The following is a 13,439-nucleotide window of genomic DNA, read 5'->3' as shown; positions in this document are numbered from 1 at the left end:
GGACGGCAGACGGCACTGGTCAGGTTTGCCTCTGTTCTCTACAGAAACTGGTAGAAAAAGCAATATGTTTTTAAGGCTCCCTTTAATTGTAATAATCTGCCGTAAATCATTTAAAGCCTTTTTTAAAATATGAAATCACGTTGCTGCTGCTGCTGCTGTTTACTTTTATAATGTCATGACAATGACTTTACCTTGCATTAGGGCCTACTTGTTTATTTGTCTTTTTTCTTCTCTGACTTTATTTATTGTGACCATTATGCACCAGAATACCAAGGCTAATTCCTTGTATCTGAAAACCTAATTTGCCTAATCTTCTTAATAAACCTAATAATCCTGTTTCTGATTATATTGCAAACAATAAATATGTTACAATTTTCTTCCACTTAGCCACAACAGCATTGAGGTCGGCCACTGATATTGATTGATATAGCCTGGCTTTTGCCAGAGGTGTTGGATGGGTGGGGTTGATTTCAGGAAAATGTACTGGTCAAATATGTTCATCAAACTGGGGGAAAGCATTTCTTGTACCCAGCTTTCTACATGAGGGGATTTGTATGTTCAAAAAGGGAAAGGGAGAAACAAACTGAGGAGGAGTTGTGAGATGATTTACAGAATAAGAAAGGAGACAAAACCTCTAAAATCCATCCAAATTAACATCAACATTTTAAGGGGTTATGAATTAAAATGGCTGGGAAAAACTGATCTAAGGTACAATGCACAAGTAAACTTTTTCCACATAATTTTGGCCATATAGTATAGTATAAACAGACAATATTTTACCTTGTATAGTAAATAGACATGCTAACCAAATAATCTCATTATGGAGTCCAGTTCAAACCAGTTTTTTGTGGGCAGCAGCATCAACTGATACTTTAGATTTGTCTTTATCTGCCAGTTTTAAGAAACGTGACTTGGTTTCTGTGTGGGTGCAGTGAAAAAAAAGGCTCTGATTGATTTTGATCAAAGCCAACATTCAGAAAATCCCACGGCTCCAGCATTCATGTGCACACAGTCAAGAGTTTTAGGTAACTGAATCTAAATAGCAATAGATGGCTCAGATTGTATCTGGGGTGGGGGGACAGTTAATGCAAGTAAATCACATTTACAACACAACACCAGTTTCACATCTCCTGCAGTCTGCTAACCCCCCCCCCCTCCCCACGCTTCACACTTGCAAAGTATTCCCTTTTGGTGTCCAGGCTATCGTCTGCATTTGTTTCACACCCTGAGTGTTAAGGAGAGGTGTTTATGCGCAGCCTCCATGGTAGCTATATGAATAAACTCTTGGCTTCTACTTTAGGGGCAGCAGGGAATTTCATTCACCCACCTCTGCCTATGATTACCTGTTGCTTCTTCCATTGTGGTTTTATACCCATATGTAGATTCTGGATCTGTAACGTAGCTGTTGTGGATGTGTAAAGCTGTTGAAATATTATACTTGATAATGGGCTAAATAAAGCCTTTTGTCAATAATTAAGTGTATGTTTTTCTGTTCCAAATGCTTGGTTTCATTAACATTTGAGCCTTGAAAGTGGTTGAAACCTCATTACATGTTAAAAGTGAAATAAAAAAATGTATATTTATATCTTAAGGTAAACAAATGTGCATCCTGCTTCCAACAAAATTGGTGAGGTTTCTGGTCCAGTATTTTATATGAGCTATGAATGTCGTCATTATTAAAAATCAAACTGGTCTTCTTCTCTTGTCTTTTTCCACTTATGTACAGGTATGAGGTACAGCAGAAACACAGGAGGAAATTGACAGGACTGCCATGTAATCAAACTTAACTGAGAAAACTGATAAAAAAAACATTTAAATAAGAGAAACGATTAGACTAAATGTGCCCTCACAGGGGGTATTGTTCATAATCAGTTTTGTCTCGTAGGAACTAAAATGATCAATAAAACCTGGCTCAGCAATGCTGTGTTGAAAGAACAGATAAGTTCCCCTGCAGCCAGTGGTTTACAAGCAACATGTCTTGCTTCATGTGTTCATATACTCCTGACTTTGGGGTTCTGTTGGTGACTATTTGTGAATTTTAAATGTGAAACCGATAAATAAATATACTACTTGTGAGACAACAGTACTAATAAATGCTACGGACTAGGACTGTGTCAACTTTCTTTTATTGAACCAAAAAAAAGGAATTAAATATGGCCACCACATACACACAAATAAAGACATTGGGGGTAAATCCATTTTTTATTTGCAGAATAAAGGCATCACATTTATGGATGGTTTTTCTATGCATTAATAATGTATTATACATTACGTTATATAAAGTGTATACTTGCTTTCTAGGACGCCATTTTATTTTCGTAGGATGGCGAAGGCATGCCACCCTGGGAACAAAATACTCGCTTCCAGGACAGTCAAACAACTGCATTCTCGTGAAAACTGCATAAGCACAATGCTAACATGATCTAAGCTAACATTATTTCCAGTTGGATATAAGGTTTTAAAACAAAAAATACACTGTGGTCACTATGTTGTTTTATAGTCGCGAATGGGCAATAATTCACGCCATAACGTCTAAATTAGTGAAAGAGAATAACGTCATGGCAATCACTTCTCGTGCTATTAAAGCTGCTAACGTTAGCTATGGTTAGCTGTTGTAAAATGTGTTAACAGTCTTTGGTAAATATCCGAATACAACCGCCAATAAAAACAAGCATTAAGCCAGCTTCATGATGAATCGAACATTATTTAAGAGGAGTTATTTGACGAGGAGAGGGTGATGTTTACGTGTAGTAACAATATCAATGGGTAGAAAAGTTTAAAGGGAATACGTGACGAAAAGGCAGGGCGTCGAGCGACAATTCCCGTTACACCAAACCGGTTTACAAGGACATCCGGGTCATTCATCAAAAATCTGATGCAAGCATCCGGTAACACCGGTCAATACATCCATGAGTGACACACAATATTGGTGAAAGAAGTACTCAGAGCTTTTACTTAAAGGTCTATAATAATGGGGGAAAAAATAAGTAAAAGACGCAATACCACAGTGTAGGAATACTATTTTACAAGTAGGCTAAAAGTCGTTCAAAAATAACATAAGCTTAAGTATGTAAATAAACTTAAAGTAGCCTATCAAAAGTAAAATTACTCATTATGCAGAATGGCCAATTTCAGAATCATATACAGTATCTACTGTCGTCAGCATACTCTACAACAATACATCATACCTTATTAGTTGCTTATATTATATTAATAATCGGAATCTGCAAAGTAACAAGTAACTAATGTTATGAAATGAATGTAGTGGAGTAAAACATATTGGAAAGTCGAATAAAATGGATATACTCAAGTAAAGTGGTACCTAAAAAACCCAAGTTGAATCCTCTAAGATTTTTTTTTTCTGTGCTGGTGTAATAAAACATTTTATCATATATTTAAATAAAAATATTCTCTCTATTTAAGAGAGGCGGTTGTTTTACTGGACTGTGCACACAGACTGCCAGTCCTCCTCTGACAATGTTAAAGTACATTCTTGTTCCCATTTTTCTTTCCCATACAATGTTTTCTGGTGGAAAAAACCCCATTGTAGAGTCTAGAAATATGACTTTTGTTAGCCTTTGTGACACAAATACAAGGTAAAATACATTCACTATGCCTTTCTTTTGTGTATCCACATTTGATTACTTGATAGAAATGCCGTTTTTTTTTTAAAATATCTATAAACATATTTCTGTTCCAGTTGAAAGTTATCTTTTAGGATTGAAAACCTTGGTTGTTCCCCATCAGTCATAATGGTGCAGTAGGCAGTGAGCCCCCTGGTGGCCCAATTTTAAATCTGCTGTCGAGTATTAGGGGCAAAATCAGTGTCATATGTTACACCATCTCAGATGTTACCACATCATTCCATATTTTGAGAGGTTGTCCTTATCTGTTAATAATAATAATAATAATAATAATATTTTAATGGTATAATATATATAATAATGTAATAATAGTAGGCCTACACTTTCTTGATAATACATACATACTTTTGTTTAAGTAATTATTTGAATAAAGGGGTTTTACTTGTAAGAGAGTATTTTTAAATTGTGGTATTGGTATTTTACTTCCAACACTGGTAGTACATTACCCATATGATGATCACTAATCGGGGTTATACACTACACCAAAACATATATAGGTTACTTAACATGTCATGCAGCTGCTTTGATTGAGAAGTGTTATTCAAAATGTTTATCTCCATTTCAACAGTCCAGAGATCACTGCTATAATTTAGTTTCTTGTGCCATCTAGTGGCGACAGAGAAAAATTGAGTACCCAGAAACCCTTTGATAAATTTGATTTTATTTTCATTTTGAAAATTATTGCTGATTGAGTTTAAAATCCAGTGAAAAAAAGTCTGTAAATTCAAGTGCTGTGGTATCAAATCTCCACAGGTGGTTCATGAAAACATCCCTACAGCTCAAGAGGACTCAGGACACAATCTGTGTGTTTACGTAAGGACATCTACAACCTCTGCAGACAGTAAACACGGCCTGTGTTTCAGGAGGAGTCAAATTAAATCACTGATCATTGATCTAAAGGGTTGTAGCTACAATTGAGGACACCGAGGAGGACCTGTCCTTGTAGGTTTTACCATCTGGAAATTACACAGTTTTTTATAAAGAGTTGTGAAGGATATGTGGTGTTTTAGGGTATGAAATATTTAAATGGAGTTTTTTGTCTCAGTTTCAGCTATTCAGCACTCCTTCCGAAAACTCCATTTACTTCTAAACTCCGGCAAAACCAAGTTCATGCTTTTCAACCGATCACTGCCTACCCCTGCCCTTCCGATCAGCATCACCAAGCTCAATGGGCTGGAATTAGAAATGTGACAGTGTACAAATAGTTAGGTGTCTGGTTAGACAGCGCCCTCTCCTTCCAGCAACACATAAAACCAAGGGCGAGGCTAGCCCCTTTTTAGGGGTGCTGAAGCACTCCTGAACTCATAGCATTACTCTCTCTCTCTCTCTCTCTCTCTCTCTCTCTCTCTCTCTCTCTCTCTCTGTGTGCGTGTGTGGCCTGCCAGTGAGCAATGGACATACGACAGTTCTTTAAAAGAAAAAAAGACAGATTCAGGTGAGAGACTAGGGACAGTCCATAATGACCTCTGTCTTGTTTTTTTTTTTTTTTTTGTTCTTCTGAAAAGTGTTAAGCTAAAGTAACAGATAATGCAAACCAGCTATCTGTTGTATCAAATTACTTATCTAGGCAATGGTCCCCTGCTTTTATTTTTTTTATTTATTTCAAACCCACAATGGAGAATACAGCTTCTCTTGTGAAAGGAATTTGGAATTTAAAAAAGTTTCTATAATGGTCTCCATAACATTTTTGTGACATGACAAACTGACCTCAACTCTCCTGCTTACAATATATTTGTGTATGATTGTCAGTGCCAAGGGAAAGAGAGGGAGATGGAGAAGGAGAAAGGGAGAGCATGCAGGAAGAACCAGGTGAGGAAACAACAACAATAAATTGACATATAGAGAATAGTGGCAAGCAAAACAGTAACTACTCATACTCCTATACTAACTTATTGGCATTAAGTAGCCTATATTACATTTACTTTTTGTAAAAGACAGAAGAGAGCTGTTCAGACTTAGGGGATAAGGACACTGGTCCTAAACAGTTAAAGCTATCTCAATAGCCTCATACTCAGTTTGGCACACAAAAAATAATTTAATAATAATAAATAATTTACAGAAGATGAATTATATTTTGTTGTCCAAGTACCTGTTACTTTGTTCAATGACAATAAAATTGAATCTAATCTAACCAATCTGATGACTGTTGATACAAAAAGGAGGCACATAGAGTTAACGGTCAGGAAAACCAGCTGAGTGAAGAAGGTTTTGTGTTTGTTACAGGGGGCTGTCTGTGTGAACTCTCACAATTAAGCTGGTGCTCTGAAAAAGGTCTCAAAAAAAAGAAAAACAATCTGGATGTTGGAGTTAGTTGAACCAATGTTAAAATGATAAAGTTATTTTTCAATAGACATATTTTTGTTTTTTGTGTGAAAAGAGGGTGGGTGGTGGCAGTGGGGCTCATTGGGTGCTCAGCACCCCTAAAGCTCTGACCCTAGAATCGCCCCTGCATAAAACACCTTCAATCTAAAGTTAAGTCCAGGATCGGTTTTCTATTCCGTCACAGGGCCTCCTTCACTCACGCTGCCAAACTCACTTTGGTGAAAATGACAATTTTACCAATTCAAAGTCTCGTCAAACTCTCTCCTGAAAACACTGGATGTTCTCTATCACAGTGCCATACGTTTTGTGACCAGAGCCCCTTATAACACCCACCGCTGCAGTCTTTATGCATTAGTTGGCTGGCCCTCGCTACACACTCAACGCCTAACTCACTGGTACCAACTCATTTACAAGTCCATGCTTGGCAAAGTCCTGCCGTACCTAAGCTCACTGGTCTTAATAGCCCTACCCACCCTGACCCAACCTCCGCTCAAGCAGTTACATCTCCTTGGTCACCCCAAAAGTGCACACCACCTTTGGCCGCCGGTCCTTCCAGTTCTCAGCTGCAAATGACTGGAATGAGCTACAAAAATCCCTGAAACTCAAAACCCTTATCCCACTAACTACCTTTACAGCACGTCTGACCAAGCTCCTGTCCGATCACTGCATGTGCTAATTGTTCATCTTTCTTGTATTATTTTACACACCATACCCCACTGTCTCTGACAAGCCCCATTGCACATTTACACATATATGCACTTTTGCACCTTGCATCTGCCCCGGCATACAAAATTGTATTTCTCTCCACCACTGTTGCAACACCTTGTTGCTACACAACTTTTTTCTTTTTTGCACATCTACTACTCCTTTCTACACCTACTTCGCTATTCAGACCACAACCTGCACTAACTATATATTGACTTTTTACTACATTTCAGCATTTAAATATTTCTGTCTATTTATATATATTGTGCTACGCTTGTTCAACATCACTATCTAGTCCACACTTTGCTCATACTGTACTTTGACTCTCTACTCATCTCAGCATTTAACATTCATATAGACTTTTCATGTATACTGTGTTAATCATGTCTCTACCTCACTACCTAGACAAATATTTGCACTTTTTGACCCTCTACTATATTAAGCATTTTGACAGACTGTCTATTCATGTTTACTGTGTTATTACTGATCCACATCACTAACTAGACTACATCTTGCACTAACTGTATATTGACATCCATACTTCTCAACACTTGGATAGACTATCTATTTATATATACACTGCATCATAACTGGTCACTGGATCCACATCACTATCTTGCCCACAATGGAATTTTGCACTAACTGTATTCTGACTTTTTACTAGGCCTACATCTCAGCAGGGCTATAGATTGTCTCTCTCATGTATCTTATGTTATTCACCTTACCACTTTCGCATATCCATCGACTTACTTACACCTCACTTTGTGCCGGCTTGAATTGCCTATACTTAATCTGTACCTTTGTAGCCTATTGTATTTTGTTTTCTTGTACGATGTTGAATGTGAAACTATATGTTGTCCTGTACGCTTACGCTTTTCTTGACCAGGTCGCCGTTGTAAATGAGAACCTGTTCTCAACGGCCTACTTGGTTAAATAAAGGTTAAATAAATAAAAAACTTTGTTGCCTGTAAATCTGAGTGTCATGCACACATACATTTCCTGTGTTAATTATAGTTGACTGTAAAATTACAACAATTTGCAACAACGCAATAGTCTGAACAGAAATATAAACACACAGACTTCACTCTGATGCCACATATTTTAGTTTTTCTCAGTAATACAAACTTGATTCTTTTCACAATAAAACATATTTAACATATTGTACATGTAACGAAAGACGACCTCTTCAGACAGGTAAAACTGGCTGCTTGAGAACAGCCAATGAGGAGCAGCACTGCGTGCTGCTGCTCGCTGAAGAAGACAGCTTCTGTTTTGGGAAAGTTTGGAAGACAGCGCTGGCATTCAAAGACTGTGCAGTTTATATAGATAATATAAGATAGTGTTGCTGTAGGCCTACTTATTTCTAAGTTCCTAGAATTGTGTGCGTGCAACTACCAGTAAGTACAGTACTACTGATACATACACTCACACTCTAGAACCTCTAGGTTTAAATGAAGAATTTAATTTAACTTGCTTTCTCTAATGTCAAAGTATGTCAACGTATATAATATTATTTAAGATGAAGATACCTTTATTCCCATTGTATTGTGAACATTTTATGCTTGTTACATATCAACATTGTTTTTAATTAGTTAGTCACTGTTATGCACCTTCAAAAATAAAAAAAAAAGCTATAAAGTAAGAAGACAATTCTCTTTTACTCTGCACTGTTTTGTCCTGCCCTGGTTGCACCGGATTGTTGTGGATTGCAGAAGCGCAGAGAACCCTCTCTTTTTCACTTGAGTACAGTAATACTGATATTTCTTGTTAGTTTTACCTCATAATGTTACACTGTGTTTAATGCACTGCAATAATGTCGTGGCACATTGCTGCTCGTTATTGTATAATGGCGGACCCTCACACTGCCTGTGTTTAATTGTTTAGAACGCTGTATATTAACATAGGTGTTACTTTGCGTGTCTCAGTTTGAAATATGGTATGTTGTTCTTGCACAATGTGTAACTTTGTTTATGTTGAGGAATTCTGCAGCTTATAATTATATTTTCAGCTGAATATAGCATGTTGTGTATTGTTGCAGTTAATATGCAGCAGATTCATCTTTGAACAGGGATATAGTGTACTAGTGTATTTCTAAGTTTTGTATTTGCTTGTTATAACACTGTATTTAAGTCATAAATAACAAAACTCATTTAACCTCTTGATTGAGTTTGTTTTATTACATACCTGCTAGGCCACACACACACACACACACACACACACACACACTTAAAGACCAGCCAAAATATACAGTCCTTCCCAATCACCAAAACAGTACAACCTCACACATTTTCAACGCACACAGAAGGTAAATACATTTTTGCACTTTTGACATACTGCATGACTTGTCTTTTCTAGTTATTGTAGTTGAAAAATTGATGACACATTAAAAAGTAAGTCATAGTTCATGGCACTTTTAGTAAAAATATTCAAATCCTGGCAGTAGAAGGTGCTTAGGTTTTCTGGATGAAACTGAAACTTAAAAACCACATCTTTCTAAGTAATTGATTAAAATCTCTTACAAAGATGATTTATTACAATAAAACTTTTGCGATGGGTTTTAATCAGCATAAGCCAGTCCTTAAGTAGAGAGCTCTGCCACAGAGAAGATGATCCAGGGTGAGGGCAAGACAGGGGGGAAAGAGTGGCCCGCTGCTGCCGGCACACATCTTGTTGCTGGATGTCCTGCACGGCCATTCATTTCTTCTTCTGGGCCTTCTCTGCAGCCTTAGTTGTCTTTCCGGATACGTCCTTGGTCTCAACAGCCTTGATGACACCAACAGCCACTGTCTGCCTCATGTCACGCACGGCGAAACGACCTTGAAGAGAGAAGAGGTGAGCAGTTAGTTCACCAGATCATCATGGTCTCCTTTTATCATCAAGTATTTCTAAATTGTGTATATAGCAGGCTTTGAAGTACTTACCGAGGGGAGGGTAGCTGGAGAAGGACTCCACAACCATGGGCTTCTGTGGGATCAGTTTGACAATGGCGGCGTCTCCAGACTTGACAAACTTAGGAGCGTCCTCAAGCTTCTTGCCAGAACGACGGTCAATCTTCTCGATGAGCTCGCTGAACTTGCAGGCAATGTGAGCTGTGTGGCAATCCAGCACAGGGGCGTAACCAGCGTTGATCTGGCCAGGATGGTTCAGGATGATGACCTGTGGACACATTTTGAATTAGAACTCTAGCAAATTGCAACATGGCCCAAAACTGGAAGCTGTTCAATACCCTTTAAGCTTTTTTAAGTTCACAATACCAACCTGGGCGTTGAAGTTGTCAGCTCCCTTGGGTGGGTCGTTCTTGCTGTCGCCAGCCACGTATCCACGACGGATTTCCTTCACGGACACGTTCTTGATGTTGAAGCCGACGTTGTCACCAGGGACAGCCTCGGTCAGAGTCTCGTGATGCATCTCCACAGACTTCACCTCAGTGGTCAGGTTGCAGGGAGCGAAGGTGACGACCATACCAGACTTCAGGAGACCGGTCTCAACACGGCCGACGGGTACAGTTCCAATACCTGAGAAAAACAATTGTGGTTTTTAAGTAGTCAAGGTGACCTGAATTGAAAAGCTGTAGTTCATGCCATTTTCTTCTGGTAAATAATCTTAAATTTAGTAAATAAAAATCAGTTTTTACCGCCGATTTTGTAGACGTCCTGCAGGGGCAGACGAAGGGGCTTGTCGGTGGGGCGGGCTGGGGGCAAGATGGCGTCCAGAGCCTCCAGCAGTGTGGTTCCACTGGCATTACCCTCCTTGCGCTCAACCTTCCATCCCTTGAACCAGCCCATCTGTAGACAGATTCAAAGAGAGAAATGAGTCTGTTTTCCATCAGGTAAACTTAGTCCATGTTCTCAATCATCTGGTTAACACAAGTTAAGCACCACAAGGTAATATTTTCTCACCTTCTCACTGGTCTCCAGCATGTTGTCTCCATGCCACCCAGAGATGGGGACAAAGGCAACAGTGGCGGGGTTGTAGCCGATCTTCTTGATGTAGGTGCTCACTTCCTTTGTGATTTCTTCAAAACGGGCCTGGCTGTAAGGGGGCTCGGTGGAGTCCATCTTGTTGACTCCAACGATGAGCTGTTTCACACCGAGGGTGAAGGCCAGCAGGGCGTGCTCGCGGGTCTGGCCGTTCTTGGAGATACCGGCCTCAAACTCACCAACACCAGCAGCAACAATAAGCACGGCGCAGTCAGCCTGAAAGTTAATATTAAGTAGTTTAGTACACTAACAAGATGCAAATGGTGTTCAAACTTTGGTCTAGCCATGTATCAACATGATAACTTACCTGAGAGGTACCAGTGATCATGTTCTTGATGAAGTCCCTGTGTCCAGGGGCATCAATGATGGTCACGTAGTACTTGCCAGTCTCAAACTTCCACAGAGCGATGTCGATGGTGATACCACGCTCACGCTCAGCCTTCAGTTTGTCCAGCACCCAGGCGTACTTGAAGGAACCCTTGCCCATCTGGAGAGATAAATTAGGTATATTTGATAAATTTTTTTGCTTCTATTAACAGTTGTTAGAAGGAAAGGGACATAGCTATAAGTTCGCATAAAAACCAAATGTAAACAAAAGCCATTTTATATACATATTAGAATGCAATATGTACATAATTAGAAACTTGAGGATTAAAGTAGTCAATTACAATACCCAATAAATTAACTGCCTGGCTATTACTTTCTTTAATTACTTTTTACATAATAAACATTGTTACCTTTTACATTTGATGACATTTTAGTAGGAAATTATATTTTGTCTTTGTACACCAGCAAGAGGCCTCTACTGAAGTGCACAGTCACCATAAACGCTGTTTGCGTTAAGCCACACCCCTGCGTGCGCGCACACGCTGCCTCAATCTGGTGCCGGGCAGTAGGGCTCAGAGTGGGCACGCTGACGCCGCCATCTTGTCTATTGAACGGTCAGAAAGATGAAGCTAAAAAATACAATACAGTTTTAACTGCTCACCTCAGCGGCTTCCTTCTCGAACTTCTCGATGGTCCTCTTGTCGATTCCTCCGCACTTGTAGATCAGATGACCGGTGGAGGTGGACTTGCCGGAGTCGACATGGCCAATGACCACGATGTTGATGTGGATCTTTTCCTTTCCCATTGTTGTAGTTTCTGTCACAAAAAAGCTGCTGCCCCTAGCCAGGTAACAGAAAGACGAAGTCAAGAGTTGGAGTGGGGGTTTTATACTGAATGGGAGGCTGCCTGACTTCCCGTCAGCCTCCCCGGTACAGACCCTGCAAATCACACACATTCCTGCAAAAACGGCAACACACTACCGGATGAACCGCCTAAACATGTTTCAGGCGGTTCATCCGGTTGAACCGCCTGAACATGTTTCAGGTGTTGCTGAGCAGTTTTATGGTTTGAACTGTAACTCCCTCGACATTCAGGATGATGGTGTTTTCTTCCAGGATATCTCTGTACTTGGCCGCATTCATCTTTCCTTTAACTGCAACCAGTCGTCCTGTCCCTGCAGCTGAAAAACACCCCCATAGCATGATGCTGCCACCACCATGTTTCACTGTTGGGATTGTATTGGGCAGGTGATGAGCAGTGCCTGGTTTTCTCCACACATACCGCTTAGAATTAATGCCAAAAAGTTCAATCCTGGTCTCATCAGACCAGAGAATCTTATTTCTCATAGTCTGGGAGTCCTTCATGTGTTTTTTGGCAAACTCTATGTGGGCTTTCATATGTCTTGCACTGAGGAGAGGCTTCCGTCGGGCCACTCTGCCATAGTGTAGATAGTGTACTTTGTGGAACTTTCTCCCATCTCCCTACTGCATCTCTGGAGCTCAGCCACAGTGATCTTTGGGTTCTTCTTTACCTCTCTCACCAAGGCTCTTCTTCCACGATTGCTCAGTTTAGCTGGACGGCCAGGTCTAGGAAGAGTTCTGGTCGTCCCAAACTTCTTCCATTTAAGGATTATGGAGGTCACTGTGCTCTTAGGAACCTTGAGTGCTGCAGAAATTCTTTTGTAATCTTGGCCAGATCTGTGCCTTGCCACAATTCTGTCTCTGAGCTCCTTGGGCAGGTCCTTCGACCTAATGATTCTCATTTGCTCTGACATGCACTGTGAGCTGTAAGGTCTTATATAGACAGGTGTGTGCCTTTCCTAATCAAGTCCAATCAGTTTAATTAAACACAGCAGGACTCCAATGAAGGAGTAGAACCATCTCAAAGAGGATCAGAAGAAATGGACAGCATGTGAGTTAAATATGAGTGTCACAGCAAAGGGTCTGAATACTTATGACCATGTGATATTTCAGTTTTTCTTTTTTAATAAATTTGCAAATATGTCTACATTTCTGTTTTTTTCCTGTCAAGATGGGGTGCTGAGTGTACATTAATGAGAAATAAAATGAACTTTTTTGATTTTAGCAAATGGCTGCAATGAAACAAACAGTGAAACATTTAAAAGGGGTCTGAATACTTTCCGTACCCACTGTATATAATAGAGATATGGGGAGGAGCGGGAGTTGTTAGGATGACTGAGGGGCAGAAAGAGAGTAGAGTCAGAAAGAGTGAGTTTAAAATGTGGGTTGTTTTCTCAGCTGGAGTCATAGACGGAACGTTCGTTATTATTTATTGTAAAATTACTGTAAATAAATCCCTGTTCCATACGTCTAACCTCCCCTCTTTTACAAACATTAACTGAGTCAGTTACCTTACTAGATATTGAATAAAATTGTTTTCTTGCTCCCAGAGCTGTTGCCATTTTAAAATAGTTTCCTGCCACACAATACTTTTACCCTCC

The 13,439-nt window shown here is 39.7% G+C and overlaps 1 protein-coding gene across 1 annotated transcript; it reads right to left on the bottom strand.

Moving 5' to 3' along the window:
- Positions 1-9,206: 9,206 nt before the first annotated feature.
- LOC116047119 (elongation factor 1-alpha) lies at positions 9,207-11,841 on the bottom strand. Its single transcript, XM_031295659.2, has 7 exons — positions 11,640-11,841; positions 10,959-11,138; positions 10,571-10,867; positions 10,306-10,456; positions 9,930-10,186; positions 9,593-9,827; positions 9,207-9,487 (listed from the first exon to the last, which is right to left on the bottom strand). The coding sequence occupies exons 1-7, from the start codon at positions 11,781-11,783 to the stop codon at positions 9,366-9,368; spliced, it is 1,386 nt and encodes a 461-aa protein (XP_031151519.1). The 5' UTR covers positions 11,784-11,841; the 3' UTR covers positions 9,207-9,365.
- Positions 11,842-13,439: the final 1,598 nt, after the last annotated feature.

Source organism: Sander lucioperca, chromosome 14 (assembly GCF_008315115.2).
Source record: "Sander lucioperca isolate FBNREF2018 chromosome 14, SLUC_FBN_1.2, whole genome shotgun sequence".
Classification (NCBI taxonomy): Eukaryota; Metazoa; Chordata; class Actinopteri; order Perciformes; family Percidae; genus Sander; species Sander lucioperca.
The sequence above is the reverse complement of the archived record's forward strand: the minus strand, read 5'-3'. Positions and strand labels throughout refer to the sequence as shown.

What these genes read in the sequence shown, in the direction of transcription:
- LOC116047119 (XM_031295659.2), bottom strand. Translation starts at nt 11,783, where the DNA reads ATGGGAAAGGAAAAGATCCACATCAACATCGTGGTCATTGGCCATGTC. An exon ending in TGCTGGAGACCAGTGAGAAG is followed by an intron (nt 10,457 to 10,570) that starts GTGAGAAAATAT and finishes ATCTGTCTACAG; the next exon opens with ATGGGCTGGTTCAAGGGATG. An exon ending in CTCCAGCTACCCTCCCCTCG is followed by an intron (nt 9,488 to 9,592) that starts GTAAGTACTTCA and finishes TCTCTCTTCAAG; the next exon opens with GTCGTTTCGCCGTGCGTGAC.